Source organism: Mastigoproctus giganteus, chromosome 11, assembly GCF_048544385.1.
Source record: "Mastigoproctus giganteus isolate SK-2022 chromosome 11, ASM4854438v1, whole genome shotgun sequence".
NCBI classification, from domain to species: domain Eukaryota; kingdom Metazoa; phylum Arthropoda; class Arachnida; order Uropygi; family Thelyphonidae; genus Mastigoproctus; species Mastigoproctus giganteus.
In genome coordinates this window covers 140,899,658-140,918,489 of record NC_143585.1, presented here as the reverse complement: position 1 = coordinate 140,918,489, position 18,832 = coordinate 140,899,658, and the positions used below count along the sequence as shown (strand labels likewise).

The 18,832-nt window shown below is 37.5% G+C and overlaps 1 protein-coding gene across 1 annotated transcript in view; it reads left to right on the top strand.

The window, feature by feature from the left end:
* The window catches only part of LOC150078477 (uncharacterized), a 265,739-nt gene that overhangs the window by 90,778 nt on the left and 156,129 nt on the right, over positions 1-18,832 (top strand). Inside the window, exon 11 of the mRNA XM_090384580.1 lies at positions 9,408-9,514. Coding sequence (XP_090240706.1) covers positions 9,408-9,514 — 107 coding nt within the window. The remainder of the gene's footprint in view (positions 1-9,407; positions 9,515-18,832) is intronic.

Below are 18,832 nucleotides of genomic sequence, written 5' to 3'. Positions count from 1 at the left end.
TCATTTATCAACGAAGGGAAATCTACAAAATGGTCCATTTGGATAATGGCACTTGCTGAAAATAAATAGCAATAATGTAGAAAATAATAATTTGCTGGAAACACACATACACACACACACACACACACACACACACACACAAACCACTGCATTAGTTGTACATAATTTAACTATTTTAATAACTTAATAATTACGTTAAGAACCAAACATTTCGGAGGACTGTGCCTCCTTTTTCAGTGATAAAAAAGTAACTGATAACATAATAATAATAATAATAAACTCTATATAATGACCTCCAGGGAGAAAAGTGGTCTTTATATATTGGAAGGACGTTATATCGATAGTTCATAAAATCAGCAATGAAACAATAAAAGCTTGAACATTTAATGTAATTCTACTAATACAATATAGTATAATCTTATTTATAATATTTACTACAGTATTAAACAAGAAAATTATGATTGTAGAGTGCAGTAAGGTTACAATTAAATTGTAAATTTCACTACATAGCTGTATATCTATCAAGACCTAACAGGAGAATTTTTTCATACTTTAAAATATTGAAACATGCTGTTTCAACGATAGAGCATGTTTTAAAAGGGAATTATGAAGGTGCACAATAGCATTTTCACTTTCACAGTTAGGCTGCACTTGAAAAAATCTACATACAAGTTCTAATCCTTGATGAGCATCTTTCACTAAAACTTCTTGTTCAACCACAGTACATTCCTCATCTTCATCACTACAAATTTCAGAAGATTCCATTAGTCTGCAAGGCGCCTCCGTAGCCAGGTGGGAAGGAGCAGCACACGCTCCTTGATTATACCGGGGTTCGAGTCCGTCACCACCAAATACGGAGGATGTGGAAAGGTCAGGAATGACCACCGCATATCCCGGAGCAATATGGCCTTAGTTGCTAATGCTCCTAAAAACCAAATAATAAAAATAAACATTAGTCTGCAAAGAGTTCCTCTTCATTCTTTCGTGCATATCCTGAACCATTCAATGTCTGCATCCACTTCTGCGTAATCTTTGAAGCTTAAGTTTTCCTGTAAATTGACACAGATGCTGATGACGCAGATGCTCAAATATTTCTTCCCTATTATCAGACTATTCTTCGCAATTAATAGAAGAAGAAGCAGGTGAAACTTCACACGTTACATCATTCAAGGCAGTAAATCCAGCATGTTTGAAGTAGTTGGTGATCACTTTTTCGTTAACTTCATCCCATGCCAAAATACACAAATACATTGCCTGCGGGATGTCGATTTCGCATTGAATTTTGCTTTCAAGGCATCAGTACAGTTTTGTCTAATATCATTTTTCAGTAGTTTTTCTTAAAAGGCTGGTTATACCTTGATCAAGCTGAAGAACCAGTCATATTTGGTGCTAGGTACTGGACAGTGATTGCACATAGGTCATTTTACTTGATAGTGAGGGGTGCAGTTATCCACAAACTGCAGATTTTTTCTATTCTTCTCACTCATCCTGTAGTCTAAGTCTCTGATCCATTCTTTGTAGATTTGTGATGTCAACCATGCTTTTTGGCTTGCTCGATACATAGTCGGTAAAGCATCAACTTCTGGACTTTCCCAGCGCTTTTTTTTGGGCGTTTATGAGAGTTTGAAGAGTAGAGTGGATGCCCTCGGAGAAATTAAAGTGGGCCCCATCAAGCTCTCAGCTGCCCAACTCAATGCCAAAGCTCAGTCTTGTGCATCAGACAACACAGCAGCAATCTTTAAGGCAGAATCCACTGGTCCCACAGGAACTAGTTATTGTCAGAGAAATGGGAAATATGTTGTGCAAGAAGGATAGGTGGAATAGGATCACGGTATGTCTTCTAGGGGCAAAAGTAGATGATGTTGTAGAACAGATATTATCTTTTAATGCACAAAAGGTGATATTGATGTACACATTGGCACTAATGATATTAAGGGTAGGAGATCTGGGGACTTACTTAATAAATACAGGGTAATATTGGGAAAAGGTTGCGATTTAGGATTGCATTTGAAAGTGTCTGCAATTCTGCCCAGACACAATAGGAGGATGTATATGTTAAGATCCTTGTCAGTCAATTCAGCCCTGGAGATATTGTGCAAGGCTCATGAGGCAGAATTTTTATCAGCATGGTTTGTGCTTGTTAATAGGAGAGACTGTTTTTACAGGGATGGGATACACTTAAATAGAAAGGGTGCAAGAATATTTGCTGATGCTATCAAGGCAGTGTTAGGTGAATTGGAAAACTAACTGCTAACTTGGGTGGATACACAGACTAATAGATTAAAAATAGCCACAGGCAGAGATAAAAGCAATTCTCGCACTGCTTCTATTGGAATGAACAGTAGTCTTGAAAACAAGGTGGTGGGAATTTGAAGGTCTGCTGTTTGTTATCATGAAACAAGTACAGGCATTGACTGTGTTATGGTAACTAAGAATAAGAATGGGTGCATGTATACATGCATTTACACTAATGGTAGGAGCATAAATTTGATGAATTTGAAGTTCTGGTGAAGACATCAAATGCGCACATTGTTGGGGGGATATCAGAGATATGATGCCACTTAGATATAAGGGATGCAGAATTTGGATATGGGACAGTGTATACAGAAAGGACAGACAGGATACAAGGGGGTGGGTTATGCTCTTAGTTAAGAAGCATATTAAATCTAAGGCAGTGCATCCAGTTGATATGGGTGACAAGTGCAACGTTCAGTCAGTTTGGTATGATATAAGCACTGGGAAAACAAAATTAAGAGTGTTTTAGGCCTAATGACTGTGATGAGTATACCAAACAGCTATACAGAGAAATGGAGTGGGCCAGCAAATCAGAATGCCTCATAATGGGGGATTTTAACTTTCCAGATGTTGACTGGAATTTGTGTATTGGTCACTCACACACTAGCAAGACTTTCGTAGATTTCTTGGATGAACTGTTTTCTACAGCAGCATGTTAGAGGGGCAACAAGAGGAAGCAATATTCTTGATCTGGTTATCCAGCAGTGATTCTTTGGGCATTAAGAATCTTCAGGTAAAAGATGCACTGGGTGGCAGCGATCACAATGTACTAATGTGGAATTTAATTAAAGACATAACTACTGTCAAAGGTAAAGGGAAGGGTTTTTGCTTTCGGGAAGGTGACTACAGTGGTCTCAGACAGTTTTTAAATTCTATACAAATTTTTGCTGTTTGATCTGTGTCCATCCATGCCTGACGTAGCCGAGTGGTCAGGAACGAGAGTGCATAGCACGAGTTCCTTGAGTGGACCGGGGTTCAAGCCCGTGACTATTAAATACGATAAATATTTGTATTGACGATTTATTGTAAACTCTACTGACTTGGTTGTCGTGCCGGAGTATAAACAGAAAATTTATTTATTTATATGTAGTTGACTTTTGCGTTAGAAAATGTGAATTGGAATATCATCGGTTTGGCTGAAACAAGAAGAAGAAATGAATCACTTATAAGTTTATCAAGTGGAAATCTGCTGTACACCAAAGGAAACAGTGAAAGGAGTGAAGGTGGAGTTGGGTTTCTGGTCCATAAAGATTTTAAAAACAACATTTTGGAATTCAAAAGTACATCACCAAGGGTGTCAAGACTAATACTCAAGATTTCTAAGAGCTAAAGATTATAATGATTTATGCACCAACATCGAGCCATGATGATGAAGAGGTTGAAGAAATGTACACTGAAATTGAGAGTCTTCTAGATGAGCAGAAAACCCACTACACTATTATTATGGGGGACTTCAATGCTAAGGTTGGAAAAAGGCAAAACAGCGCAGAAAGAGGAACTATAGGAAATTTTGGAATTGGTGAAAGAAATAAAAGAGGTGAAAGACTTGTGGAATTTGCAGAATCTCAAGGAATGTCAGTAATGAACACTTTTTTCAAGAAAAGGGTGAACAGAAAGTGGACATGGAAGAGTCCAAATGGATTAACAACTAATGAAATCGACTTCATCCTCACTAACAGAAGATATATTGTGAATGATGTTACCGTCCTGAATAAGGTAAATGTTGGAAGTGATCACAGAATGGTAAGATGTACACTTGATATAGATGTAGGAAAGGAAAGGAAAAAACTGACTCGAGTAAATAATACAAAGGTCTTTGAAATAACAGAGGAGGAGAAAAAGCAGTATGTACTGGAACTTAAGAACAAGTTTGAGCTTCTGCAGACTGCTCAGGACCAAGATATTGACGAGGAATATTACAACTTTCTGAAAGTGATCAAGCCCAAGAAACCTATAGGGAAACAGAAATCCAAAGAAGAAAAAATTAGTCAAGAAACACTTGTCATGATTAACCAAAGACGACAAATGAAGAGCAAGAAAAACACTGACAGGGAGAAAATTGAGTATACTGAGTTATGCAAAGCCATTAGAAAGAGACTCAGAGAGGACATAAGAAGATTTAACACAAGAAAAGTAGAACAAGCATTAAGGGAAAACAAAGGATTTAAATCAGCAGCCATGAGCAGTAATACAGAAAAAAAAGTGATACTGAAACTGAAGAATAGCAATGGTGTACTTATAAACAGCAGAGAAGGCATAATTCAAATAGCAGAAGACTACTATAGAGAATTATACAAGGAGCGAGGGAATGATACCAGCAGTGGGGAAGATGGATTGCAAAGTAGCAACACATACGACATACCCGATATTCTTCCTGATGAGGTAGAACATGCATTGAAGAAAATGAAGAATCGGAAAGCCCCGGGCGAAGATGTAGTTACTGTAGAGTTGTTAAAATTGGGAGGAAGAGACATAACACAAAAACTGGCAAGGCTCTTCACAAAGTGCATTAGAAAAGGTGTGATGCCTAAGCAGTGGAATAATGCAATCATAGTTTTGCTGCATAAGAAAGGGGATAAATCAGAAATTGGAAATTATAGACCAATTAGCTTGTTATCCCATATCTACAAGTTGTTCACAAGGGTCATTACTAACAGATTAGAAAGAATACTTGATGAGAATCAACCGAAAGAGCAAGCTGGCTTTAGGACAGGATTCTCAACTATGGATCACCTTCACCTAATATCACAGCTAATGGAGAAAGCAAATGAATATAAAACACCATTATGCCTGGCATTTGTGAATTATGAAAAGGCATTTGACTCCATACAGCATAAGGCAATGTTTCGGGCACTGGAAAGACAAGGCATAGATACTCCATATATTATGATTTTGAAGAAAATATATGAGAGTGCTACATCCTTTATTAGACTAGACAAAGACAGTAGCAAATTTAAAATCGAGAAAGGAGTTCGACAAGGAGACACAATATCTCCGAAGCTGTTTACTGCTGCCCTTGAGGAAGCTTACAGAAGATTAGACTGGCCGCAGAAAGGAGTCAATGTGAACGGAGAGTACCTAAACCATTTACGATTTGCAGATGACATTGTGGTCATAAGCCACGATCCCAAAGAATTAGAGGAAAATCTTAATCAGTTATGCACAGTTAGTAAGGATTTTGGACTAAAGATGAATATGGCTAAAACAAAAGTAATGATGAACAAGTATGCCACGGAAAGGGAAATAATGATTGAAGGAGCAGTAATTGAAAAGGTGGAGTCATATACATATCTGGGACAAGTTATTAGCTGTAATAATGCTGTAATAATGATAAATGGCTGGAAGTCAAGAGAAGAATAAATTTTGGATGGATAGCATTCAAAAAATATAGTCACATACTGAAGAGCAATATCCCAGTTTGTCTGAAACGTAAAATAATGAATCAATGTATACTCCCCACCATGACTTATGGAAGTGAAACTTGGGCACTCACCAAAAGAATGGAAGAGAAGCTAAGAACTACACAGCGAAGAATGGAACGAATTATATTGGGAATCAGACTGTTAGATAAGAAGAGAAACACATGGATTAGGCAGCAAACTCAAGTAAAGGATATTCTTATCAAAACTACAGAACTAAAATGGTCTTGGGCAGGACACATAGCTCGAAGACATGATGACAGATGGACTAAGAAAATAATAGAATGGTACCCAAGAGGAGCTAGAAGAAAACCTGGAAGACAAAGGCGGAGATGGATAGATGAAATTCATGAGTTTTTGAGTAGTAAATGGATGGCCAGTGCTCAAAACAGAAGGAACTGGAAAGTTGCTGGAAAGGCCTTCATCCTGCAGTGGATTGAAAACGGCTGATGGTGATGATGATGATGATGACTTTTGCGTTTGTCCTAAATATTGTGGGTCGCACACATTGCATGTTAGTAGGTATATTGCATTTTCTACTTTGCAAAATGGTATATAATACAGACTCTATTCTGTTTCTGTTGCTTCATTAGCCATTGCTGGACATGTCATGCATCATTTGTTAGGATATTTATTCAACTTGAAATTCTTCTCTGATCTAGCTAATGTTTGGGATATTACAGTATTCATAGTATTGCAAATCTTGAGAGTAACCTGCATCAAATGCTGTTGGCTCTTGTAATGTATTTTTTACAGCCCTTCCAATGGCACCCATAGTGGACTGTACAGTTCTTTTTTTCCTGCTTAAAGATCAATGCAGTATTTCATCACTATTATAGTCTTTCATACCCTGTTGACTTACACTGAGTGATCACTGAATTATTACCACCCCTATGAAAACTGAATGCGACCTGTTGACAATGTGAGGTATGAGAGAGTGCGCATTTAGTCGACTTACATAGCATAGATAAGGTGTCAGTGGTTCAGTAAGTAGTAAAATTCTGAGCGAGATGGGTAGAAGGAAAGATTTATTGGACTTTGATAAAGGACAGATTGTGGGAGCTTGACGAGCTGGTGCCTCGATTTCCCAAACAGCTGAACTGGCGGGGTGTTCGAGAGCCGCCGTTGTTAAAGTGTACTAGGGTTGTCATCAAAATGGTCAAACAATGACCCGACATGAAAACTGCAAAGGTTAACGAAAGGTTGATGTTAGAGGTGAGCACGGGTCCGACGATTTATACAGGTGCAGCACTGTTGAAGAGTTGACTATTCAATACAACATGGAACAATATCTGGTATGACCACGCTCGCACGTATGGGCTATATCAGCAGACGACCCCTACGGCATCCTCTCCTAACCAAGGTTAATCAGCATAAAAGACTCGCCTGGTGCAAAGAGCATGCAAGTTGGACGTTAGAAGACTGGAAGAAGAAGGTGTGCTGATCGGATAAATCATGTTATTTACTCCACACCATGGATGATCGTGTATGGATTTGGCATCAACAACACGAGGCTTTTTATCCATCATGCATGGTATCAAAAGTGCAGGCCGTGGAGACAGTTGTATGATGTGGGGCATGTTTCACTGGCAGGAACTTGGACCCCTGGTGCATGTGCAACAACATATCAGTGGTCTCCGCTATCAACTGCTTGCTGACTGTGTACACCCCGCTATGTTACACTTTTTCCCTAATCGCGATGGTGTCTTCCAAGATGACAGTGCGCCGAGCCATTGGGATTGATGTGCAGGAATGGTTTGAGGAACACAGTTCTGACTTCCAGCATATCAATTGGCCTCTGAACTCTTCCCCCCCCCCAGATATCAGTCCCATAGAGCACTTGTGGGACACTATGGAAAGCCATATCAAGCATCTGGATACACCGATCCATCCAAGCTGTGTGTAATGTGCTAGCCACATTACACACAGCTTGGATGTCCATATCTCCCGAACGCTTCCAACATCTTGTTGAATCAATGCCACGTCGGATAGCTGTTGTACTGAAGGCCAAAGGAGGACCTACGAAGTATTAGGTAGGTGGTCATAATTCAGTGATCACTCAGTGAATATATTATGTGCTGTTACTACATCTTATCCCAAATCACAGTGATGTTATCCCATTGGATTTTCTTTCTAAGCAGGCATACACAAGCTAGAAATGTCATCTTCATATAATACACAGACATAGTCTGTGTATTATATTATTATTATTATTAGCTATATGGTGCAAGGAAGCCTAAGGCTTATGCTGCACAAGCCAAAAAAAAAAAAAAAAAAATTCCCAAGTTACCCTGAGAGAGAGAGAGAGAGAGAGAGAGAGAGCATTATTATTAGCTATATGGTGCAAGGAAGCCTAAGGCTATGCTATAAATTCCCGAGTGAAATTCCCAAATATGAAGACTAATATGACTGATTATGGTCAGTTACATATAATCATATTAAATCCGATGGGGGTAACATCTCTGAGGTTAATAATAAATAGTGATAGTGCAGTTTTAAAATATATTAAAGACAATCCCGATATCGCTAATATAGAAACGCATGACTTTGCCAACCAATTCATGTCCATCCCACTCGATAAGCTTAAAAAAGTATTGGACATGTGCTTTGAAGAGAATGAAGAAAAATTAAAAATAAGAAAGAGCCAGTGGATAGTATATACAGAGTTCTGCCTATTTAACAATTACATCTTCGAAGGTAGAGATATATATAAACAGGTAATAGGGTCTTGATGGGCTCCAGATACTGAGTATTGGCAACAAAAGAGTGGCAACCAAATTAAAACATATAGATAGATACGCGACATGATTTCTTTCAATAGTAACCTAGAAGAAATTAAACATGATATCTACCCCAGCAGTCTGGGGTAGATATCATGTTTATATCAACAAAAACAAACAAGCAATAGAGAAGTAGCATTTCTACATCTTAAAATAAAAATTAATGAAAATAACTACTTAGAAACCAGAGTATATGACAAAAGAGAAGACTATAACTTTGAAATAATATACCTAAGCAATTTACCAATATACTAATTAAGATACAGAGAAATATAATCACTTCATATAAGAATATGCAATAATAATAAAAACAGATCTGAGGCACTGAAGGTAATAAAAGATAAACTCATTAAGAACAGAATTCCTGACAGAGTCATCAGATATTATTTAAGTAATGTAATATGTAATGGAACAATATAAAAAATGGGATCTATGTAGATTAATTACCAAACCACAAATATCAAGACAGTGCCATTATGTAGAATTTTGTATATACATTAATTCAGTCTTCTTGGGATAGTGGTGGTGGTTTTAGTCTAGTATAGTTTAATTAGTTAATTCAATTTAATGTAGTTAGGTATATAAACTTAAGATGTATATAGAATTAGTTAACCTGTGTGTTGCATGTTATGCGTCTGAAAACCTAGAATAGGCTTTTCAGCTTTCACCTGAGGTAGATGAGTATTAAGGAGATGTAATTTGATGCTTGTAGTAATTATTCAAAGAATTTTTGGACTGTTTTATCTTTTCTTTTATTTTATTTCCCCACTTGTAATGTGTGAAACTACATATTAAAATATTCCTGAAGTGTAGTCCCATTTTACTCAGTATTTCATCTTTCTGTTGGTAAGATTATTTTTATTACTTCATTTAATTATTTGTGCAGTCCTTAATTCAAACTTTTTTTTTAAAGGCTCAGGAAATTTTGGAGAAGTACTATGTGGAGTTTTTGCATCTGGACCAGTTGAGGTACAGTTTGCTGTAAAAATGTTGAAAAGCAGTACAGTGCCTAACCAAAAGGTTTGTTTGTTTATTAATTAAAAATTTTTAAAAATAAAATTGCAATGTTTTTCTAATGAGCTAATAGCCCATATATAGAGCATTTGTAAATTATGCCAACAAAATTATAGGTGTAATTCTGCATACCAAAACAAGTAAAAAAGTTCAAATGTTTGATTTTGAAAGCTTGTCTAGCTGTGGCTCTTTGAATTTTAAAAAATGGATGTGGATATGTAGTGTTGAATGATAAAAAATAATAAAAGAAATAATCAGACACTGCTTAGTATAAACATTTTATTAGACGTGTCTGCTTATTCTGATTTCTTTTTTTAGAAGCATCATCTATATTTGCCTCATATATGTTAAGGGCCTGTTGTTTTCACTGTCTGTTCCATCTGTCCACCTGAAGATAACAGAGGGACTCCCAGTGGATGGATTTTTATGAAATTTTGTATTTGGGCTTGTTAAAAAATATTTGTTGAGCCAAACCAAATTTTGTTAAAATTGGACAAATAGAATTCCGGAAATTATCAAATCTCTTTTCCATACAATTTGTATGGAAAAAGAAATTCGTAGATTACAAGGGGGCATTTGAAAAGTTCATGGCCTGAGTATGAAGGGTTTATTTGAGGAGTCTGGTAACATGTTACTTTTCAACTTATTCCCTTTTGGAATCAATACACTTTAGCCACCAATGCTGCAATACATTTGATTCTAGCTACAAAGAAAGTTTTCTCTTGGGCCAGAAATGCATCCAGTGCAGCACTGATGTCACTGTCAGTGGGAAAATGGATGCCAGCTAGGTATTTTTTCAAATTAGGAAATAGTTGAAAGTCTGATTGTGCTAAATCTGGTGAATATGGGGGATGGTCCAAGATTTCAAAGTTGCACTCAAGCAGTGCAGCTATGGCAATGACAGACTGTGAGCAGGCACATTGTCCTAGTGGAACAGGACTTCTTTGCTGACTTTTTCATGGAGTTTGATGTTTTCACACAAACACCTAATAAGGTATGCGTTTTATGCCCCTGTTACTGTCTGGCCTTTCTGAAGATAGTCTAATAGCAACACTTCACAAGAATCCCAGAAAAACTGATGCCAGCAAAAGGAATCATTTTGGCTTCTTTGGTGGGGGGGGGAAGAAGAAGAAGAAGAGCTGTGTTTCCACTGTCTGGACTGCTCCTTTGTCTCTGGCTGAAAGGGATGGATCCACATCTCATCCAGGTTCAAAAACCGTGCAAGGAAATTTGTTGGATCTGCTTAAATGATGCAAATTTTCACTTTACTTGCCAACTCTTGTGCATTTTTGATATGCTGCCAACAACTTTGGGACCCATTGTGCTGACACATTTTCATATTGAGAATCTCTTATGTGGTACATGTTTCAGATGAGCTGTCCAAGACACTGGCAATGTACCGAACTGTCACTCATTGATGGATGTTGCAGGTCTTCCACAATGTGGGTCATCTTCCAGACTCTACCACTTTAATTTAAATTCTGGTGCCCACTTCTTAACCATGGAACAGGAAGGGGTATCCTTCCTCAATGTTGTAACCATATCCTCATGAATTTCCTCTGGCATTAGTTCCTTTTTACCCAAATATTGGATGACTGCAGTGACCAGTTTTGTCCATCTTTCCTCATTTACACAACTGTGACTTCAGGGCCTGTAATTAAAAACAGACATTATTGAAACTACATGAAACATGGTTACAATTTGAAGTGTTATATGTAAAGTATAGAAATTTTTCACGCTGTACCACTACCCTTTCCCCAAGTGCTAATGCTAAGCGATAGTTTCCAAGTGATTTCTAGTGCAGTTTACTAGTGTTTCTCTAGGGAAAGTGCTAGCTTTTTCATAAACCCTCCTCCACCTACAATGTTATTGCCCCCTCACTAGCAACATCTGCTACTCCCTCTAGCAGTGTTATTGCTACAAAGTACTGCTCTCCTACTCCTGATTCCTGGTCATTGGTTGGCACCACTCCTACCTCCACGTGGCAGGGCTGGTAACCTGGGAGAAGAAAGTCCCTCTCCCAGGGCTAAAAGGAGCAACCATGGGCTTTGACAACTACCCAATACTTGAGCCTAGATGCTCATCTCATGACCTAAGTGATACAGAACATGATGGATCTGAGAGACTATGGAAAAATGAGTAACAGCAAGAATATCCAACATTCCTTATATTGCACTCTCTTTCATTCAAACCTATAAGTGCCCTCTCACTGTTTCTAATTCAGAAATGTTTAGAAAACATGACTGGATCACTGAAAATGGTGAAACGACTCCGATCTGGTTACTCATTGAAACAGCTAACCATCCACATTCTCAGGCTCTACTGAAAATATTAACTTTTGATGGAATACCTGTACTGGTTATCCCTCATGCTACATTAAATAGCTCCAAAGGAGTAATTGCCGAGTGGGACCTGTTGAATGTCACTGAAGATGAGATAATTCAGGAATTAAGAGATCAAAAAGTCGTTCAGGCAAAATGAATAATGATTAAAAAGGATGGGGAACTTGTTGCCACAAGAAACATTATTCTTACATTTGGTACATCAACCTTACCATCATGTGTCAAAGCCGGATACTCAATTGTTGCCTATGCTCCTATATTCCCAAACCGATTAGATGCTTCAAGTGTCAAAAATTTGGACACTCTCAAACAGTATGTTGAGGGGACACAGTCTGTTCGGATTGTGGCTCCAAAGCCTGTACACAGATGGAGTGCACTGCAGAAATACCAAAATGTCCTAATTGTAAAGACCAGCATCCAGGCTACTCAAAAGCTTGCTAACTCTGGAATGTAGGAAAAAAGATCTAAATATAAAAGGTTGAACAAATGGTTACCTATCAAGAAACTAGGAAGCAAGTTATTCTTCACATGTCAAAATTTACTTGTGCCGCAGCAACCCAGAAATATCATTCATTAGCAACATAAACAGCAGTCACTGTACTCCCATCCATGTCAATTGCCAATCTGTGCTCTCATCTACACAGCAGATACCTACAGAAATACGTAAGATGAACTGTGCTAGCAATACTCCAATAACTGGCCCACCACTGCTTCTGATACCCTGCCCTAAACTGAAAGAATCAACCACAACCAATACAGACCAATCGTGCTCAGGAATTATGTATATTGATGATTGCACCCTTCTGGATAAGCCAGTCTTATATCAACATTCTGAAGATGACATAATTGTTGGACACCCTACCTTTCCAAAAGCAGAAAGAATTAAATTACATTGGTACAAGCAGGCTGGATACAAAAAACAATCAGATTCATACTTAATCTCTAAAATCAAGTGATCTCTAAAACATAGCAACATATTTGATATTTATGATCTTATCAAACAATACAATCCAGTAAGCATCTGCCTGCAAGAAACCAATCTAACTCCACAAGTGACTCCAGGTATTAAAAACTATACTATCTACCAACAAGACAGAAACATCACTAACTCAACATGAGGAGGCATAGCAATTCTTTTTGATAGATGTTCCTGCCAAAAACATCCCACTACAGACCACATTAGAGGCTGTAGCAATGTGTGTTGCTTTGATAGCTTCTATATATCTTTCCCCAAAAAAAGAATTCACTTCAAAAAAGCTGGAGGATCTTATTTTGCAGCTTCCATCTCCTTTCTGCTTACTGGGAGATTTCAATGAACACTATCCTGTGTGGGATCTCACCAGATGGATACGCACAAAAAACTTTGAAACAATCCTTGACAAGCAGAATGTCACATCATTAAACACAGTTGCTGATACTTATGTCCACTTGCTGATACTTATATCCACTATAGAGCTTTCAACATGCTCACCAAAACTGTTCCCAACAATTCATTGGGAAGTTTTAGATAACCCACTAAACAGTGACCATTACCCAGCTATTTGCAAATTGCAAACAATAGAACCTTGCACACAGACAGTCGCATAAAATGGAAATTCTCCTAGGCAAATTGGAACACATTCACCACTACTATTTCCTTTGATGAGCATGTCATCAAGAGCCAATCTATTGATGACGTTACTGATCATATTGCAACACAGATAATAACAGCTGCAACCTATGCTATACCTAAAACCACAGTTGGTCCTCACAGGCATGCTAAAGAGGAGCAGAACAAAGCATGGAATCTGTTCCACAAGTATTCAATAATTGACAACCTGATTAATTTTAAGAAACTTAAAGCTAAGGTATGTTATGTGCAAAATAAAAAAACTCGACAATCCAATTTGCTTCCACTATTACAAAGAATGCTGATAGTAGAAAAAAATTTTGGAACAAAATCAAAAAACTGAATGGTAAATCCCTCCCAGTGTCAACACTTATTCTAAGATGGAATAACAAAGATCTTTCCTCTTCAGTGGAAATTGCAAATACCATGCGAGAAACCTTTGCTCAAATCTCTGCCACATCAGCATATGAGCCAGCTTTTAAACAAGAAAAAGACAATGTAGAAAGGTATATGCCGAACTGGGCGCCTCCGTAGCCAGGTGGGAAGGAGCAGCAGTGCGTAGCACACGCTTCTTGATTAGACCGGGGTTCGAGCCCATCACCACCAAATACGGAGGATGCGGAAAGGTCAGGGAATGACCACCGCATATCCCGGAGCAATATGTCCTTAGTTGCTAATGCTCCTAAAAACCAAATAACAACAACAACAACAACAACATATGCCGAACTTCAATACAACAGTGCCTTTTACATACAACCGACCATTTACAATATTTGAGTTAGAGAGCTCCATAAGCTAATCATCAAACAGCGCACCAGGATCTGATGAGATATATTATCTTGTACTTCAGCACCTTGACAGGAAATCTCTGAGGTCTCTACTGATATATTTTAACTGGATTTTCTCACAAGGCTACTATCTGCTGTCTTGGCACCACTCTCTAGTTTTAGCCTTTTGTAAGCTGGGAAAGGATCAGTCAGATCCATGAAGCTATTGACCAATATCCCTTAGTAGTTGCTTGGTAAAACATTAGAAAAAATTATCCATAATCAATTAGTGTGGTATCTAGAATTTCAATTGGCAATAAACAAGAACCACCATGGCTTCTGAAAAAATTGGTCAGTGCTAGATCAAGGCAGAAACTAACATTTGGAATGCTGTTATTCGAAATGAACATCCTGTCATGGTCTGCCTGACATTGAAAAAGCCTTTGATACCACCTGGCATTATGGCATTCTTCAAAATCTGTATGCCACTGGCAGTGGCGGGTTATGCATTTGAGGGACCCCGAGTCACAAACAAAGTTTGGGGCCCACCTAAATTTTTAAAATATTGATATTTAAATGAATAAATGCAAGGCACAGATTTTTATTTAAACTTTTTATTTCTATAAAAAGAAAAATAGAACAAAAATTATAACTAAACATAAGTATCTAATCTGTGCCTGCCAACCTGTATGTGTTATTGCCTGTACACAAACACTGTGTGCAGTTCACCACTTGCTTGCGAGCGATATTAGCATTAGTTGAGGCATATCATGCCATCCAGGCACTACAAATGTTTGTCTAGTTCAGCCTTATTAAGCTATCAACTTCCACAACAATAGATGGAAATCTGTTCTGGCAATCAACTACCTGCTGGAACAGACTTCCATCTATTGTTGTGGAAGTTGATAGGCAAACTTCTGCACATCTATTCTACAACTGTCTTTCCTCAATTTGAATCTGTGCATCCCCTCATGACAGGATGTTCTTAATCTGAGCAAGCAGAAGTATCCCATCAGCCTGCTCAAACCATTCATGTCACCTCACAGGTGCCTAGTTTCCAGATGCTGCAACTTGCAGAACTTAAGCCTTTCTTTGTAAGTGCACCCCTTTGTTCCTCTCACCAATCTTGTTGCCCTTCTCTGTACTCGTTCTAGCAATTCTACATCCTTCCTAAAATGAGACCTTCAGACCTGTATGCAGTACTCAAGGTGTGGCCTGACCGTTGGCTTATACAAAGGGATAATCACCTCCTTGTCTCTGCTAGCAAAATTCATATATATCATTGACAAAACTCCATGACCTGCTCTGGCAGCCTGTCTACACTGCTCAGAGAACTTCATATCTGATTGCACAATTACCCCCAGGTCTTTTTCATTCTCCACCTCCCTCTGAGTGTAGTACCACACAGTTGGTACATTTCTCATGGGTTACTGCTACCTATATGCAGTACTTTGCATTTGTCAATGTTAAACTTCAGTTGCCACAAATCAGATCTCAAATTATATCATCTCAATGAAAATAAACTAACAGTCAAGTTTTGTTGGATACCTGGGCATGCTGGAATACCAGGAAATGAGCAAGCAGCAAACCACCCAACTGGCTTTGATTCCATCCAAGTTCCATATACCAATTACAAGCCAATCATGCAACACACATGTACTGACTTGTGGTCTCAAATTTGTCATAACCAGACAGATAATAAGCTTCTTGAAATAAAAGAGAATCCACAGCTGTGGAGATCCAGTTTTTTTTTAAATAGACATGAAGCAGTATTGCTTGTGAGAGCTCAAATTGGTTGTATGCATTTAATGCACCACTATTTATTGCTGGTGTTGTCCCCCCCCCCCCACATTGTTTGCACAGCATTTTGCTTCTTAGAGTTAAACATATTCTCATTGAGTGTGCACATTATCATTCAGCCAGAATTGTTCTTTCAGCTCACTGCTCTACTTACATGGACTACTCCGACTAACTCATATTATTGGAAATGAGGCTGATTTATCAGAATTTTTTGCATACCTAAATATGATTAACTTATATAATCAATTCTAGATTTATCTCATCCAATATGTTGATCAATACGCCAACGTAATAGGCACAATTTGGCCATAGTAGTGGTTGCACAATTAAATTTCCACTCATCAACAACAACTACCCTTTCATACTTGGGCCATGAACTTTTCAAACCCTCCTCATAAATGTAGTTTTGATGCAGTACTGTTAGCTTTAGACAGTCCATGCACTCTTTATACATGTATTATTATGTAAGACTCATAAACATGATATCTCTTGTAAAGATATGCACGCGAGATGTGGCAATAAAGATCCTGGACTGCTGCTGTTATGGTCACATTTGGTGAGTTTGAAAACAAATGGAAGTGGTATGTCATAGTTCAAGCTTAAAGTACTCCCAGTGTGTTTGAATGGTATAAGCAATTCAAAAACTGCTTATAACATCGTGAGGATATTCATGATGACCCAAGGAGTGGGTATCCATCACCCTCTCGAAATGAGGATAAAGTTGCAAAAGTTCAGGAAATTGTGACAAGTAATCATTGTTTGACCCTCAGAATGATGGCTGATGAGTTGGATATGAATAAGGAAACAATTCGTCAAATTTTTCATGAAGATTTAGGGATGAGCAAAATTTGTGCCACACAACCTCATGGATGAGTAGAAGCAACAAAGAATGTTATCATGCATAGACTTCATCCAGACTTGTCAAGACAATCCTATTTCCTTGACTGTATTGTCACTGGAAATAGGTGTTGGTTGTTTCAGTATTACCCAGAGATGAAGTGTCAGAGCATGCAGTGGACTTCAAGGCCCAGAAAGTTTAGTTTACAGAAGATCATGATTCTGATGTGCCGAACATCTGTTTTGACAAATGGTGTGGTTCACAAGGAATTTGTACCTGAAGGGTGACAGCATCACATGCGTTCTATGTACAGGTGCTTCAGAGAGTGTTTTTTAAAGTGCATTTCTTGGGTGAGGCTGCAAATTTTAGAGAAAGACAGCTGTTTCTTGTTGCAGGACAATACATCCCCATCCATTCCACTCTTTTTGTGAGGACATTTTTGAGGAAACATGGCATTGTACAGATCTACCATCCACCTTACTTTCCTGAGCTATCACTAGCGGACTTCTTCCTCTTTCCCAAGATGAAAACTGCCCTCAAAGGAAAGAGATTTCAGGATGTTGAGGACATAAATGAAACTGCCAAACTGAACATCATCTCTTTAGACACCTTCGCTGAGTCTTTTCAGAAACTTTTAGAACATTGTAATAAGTGCATTCTATCAGGTGGTGATTACTTAGAATAAAAATAAAACCATTTTTGAGCTCTTTTAGTCGGTATTTTTTTTATTGCACCAGTCTGGGAACTTTATTGCCACACCTCATATATGCGCCTCCGTAGCCAGGTGGGAAGGAGCAGCAGTGCGTAGCAAACGCTTCTTGATTACACCGGGGTTCGAGCCCGTCACCACCAAATACGGAAGATGTGGAAAGGTCAGGGAATGATCGCCGCATATCCCGGAGCAATATGGCCTTAGTTGCTAATGCTCCTAAAAACCAAATAACAAACAAACCTCATATATACAGAAAGAAATAAGACTTAAAAAAAAAAAAAAAAAAAAAAAAAAAAAAAAAAGAGTAATATGGGAGGTAAATAATAAATATGATATGCTTGTAATTAAACTAAAAAAAAAAAAAGGTTAAGTTTAGAGACTGTAATCTATAGAGTTTTATTAAGTGTTCTATAAAGTTGTTAGTAATTAATTGATAAGGAAATAGCTATATTTGTTTTTTATTTCTATTAATCAGAAAATGAAAGGCAGCTGCTCTTGTTGCACAATACTTCCCCTCCCACACACACAAAACAAAAAAAAAAAAAAAAAATCTTTTTTTTTTTTTTTTTTTTTTTACCCATTCGAAACTCCATAGCCATACTTTAAAATTTAGATCATCTTTAACCATTCAGAACTGCACACATTTATGTGCTCTTTTTTTTTCTTGTTTTTGATGTTGTTTTGTTGGTGTAATTTAGAAACACCCAGTATAAAATATTCATCAGTAATCAGTTGCACCAACATCTAGATTACTGATAAATGAAATTAAACAATTAGAAAAATCGAATAAACTAGTAATTTTGGAATTTTAATTTTGAAACTCATAATGTCAGGTGCTTTCGTTGAAGTTATGTATTATTATATTTACCTATGTGTATTTTAATTCTTGTTATTTTTCTTATTCTGGATGCCAATATTTTTCATGGGTTTGGTTCTTTGCACTTTCCTACTAGAAATTTGTGCATTTGGGCTTTACATACTGAGTGTTGTTACTTACTTTATTCATTTAACTTTTAAATTTTAGAATTAATTTTTAAATTTTAATTCATCAGTAATATATAAATTTTATTATTCAACTTTTAAGATAAAGTCCAGATTATATTACATTTCATTAATATGTTTTTTATTATGCAGTATTGCTTTTAAAAGAATATTTTGGAAAGCACTGACTAAAGGACAGTTATGCTTGCTTAGATTATCTTGTCTCCTCTGCAGCCACAGGCTCAAAGGGTGAGAAAATTTCAGCCAATCATAAA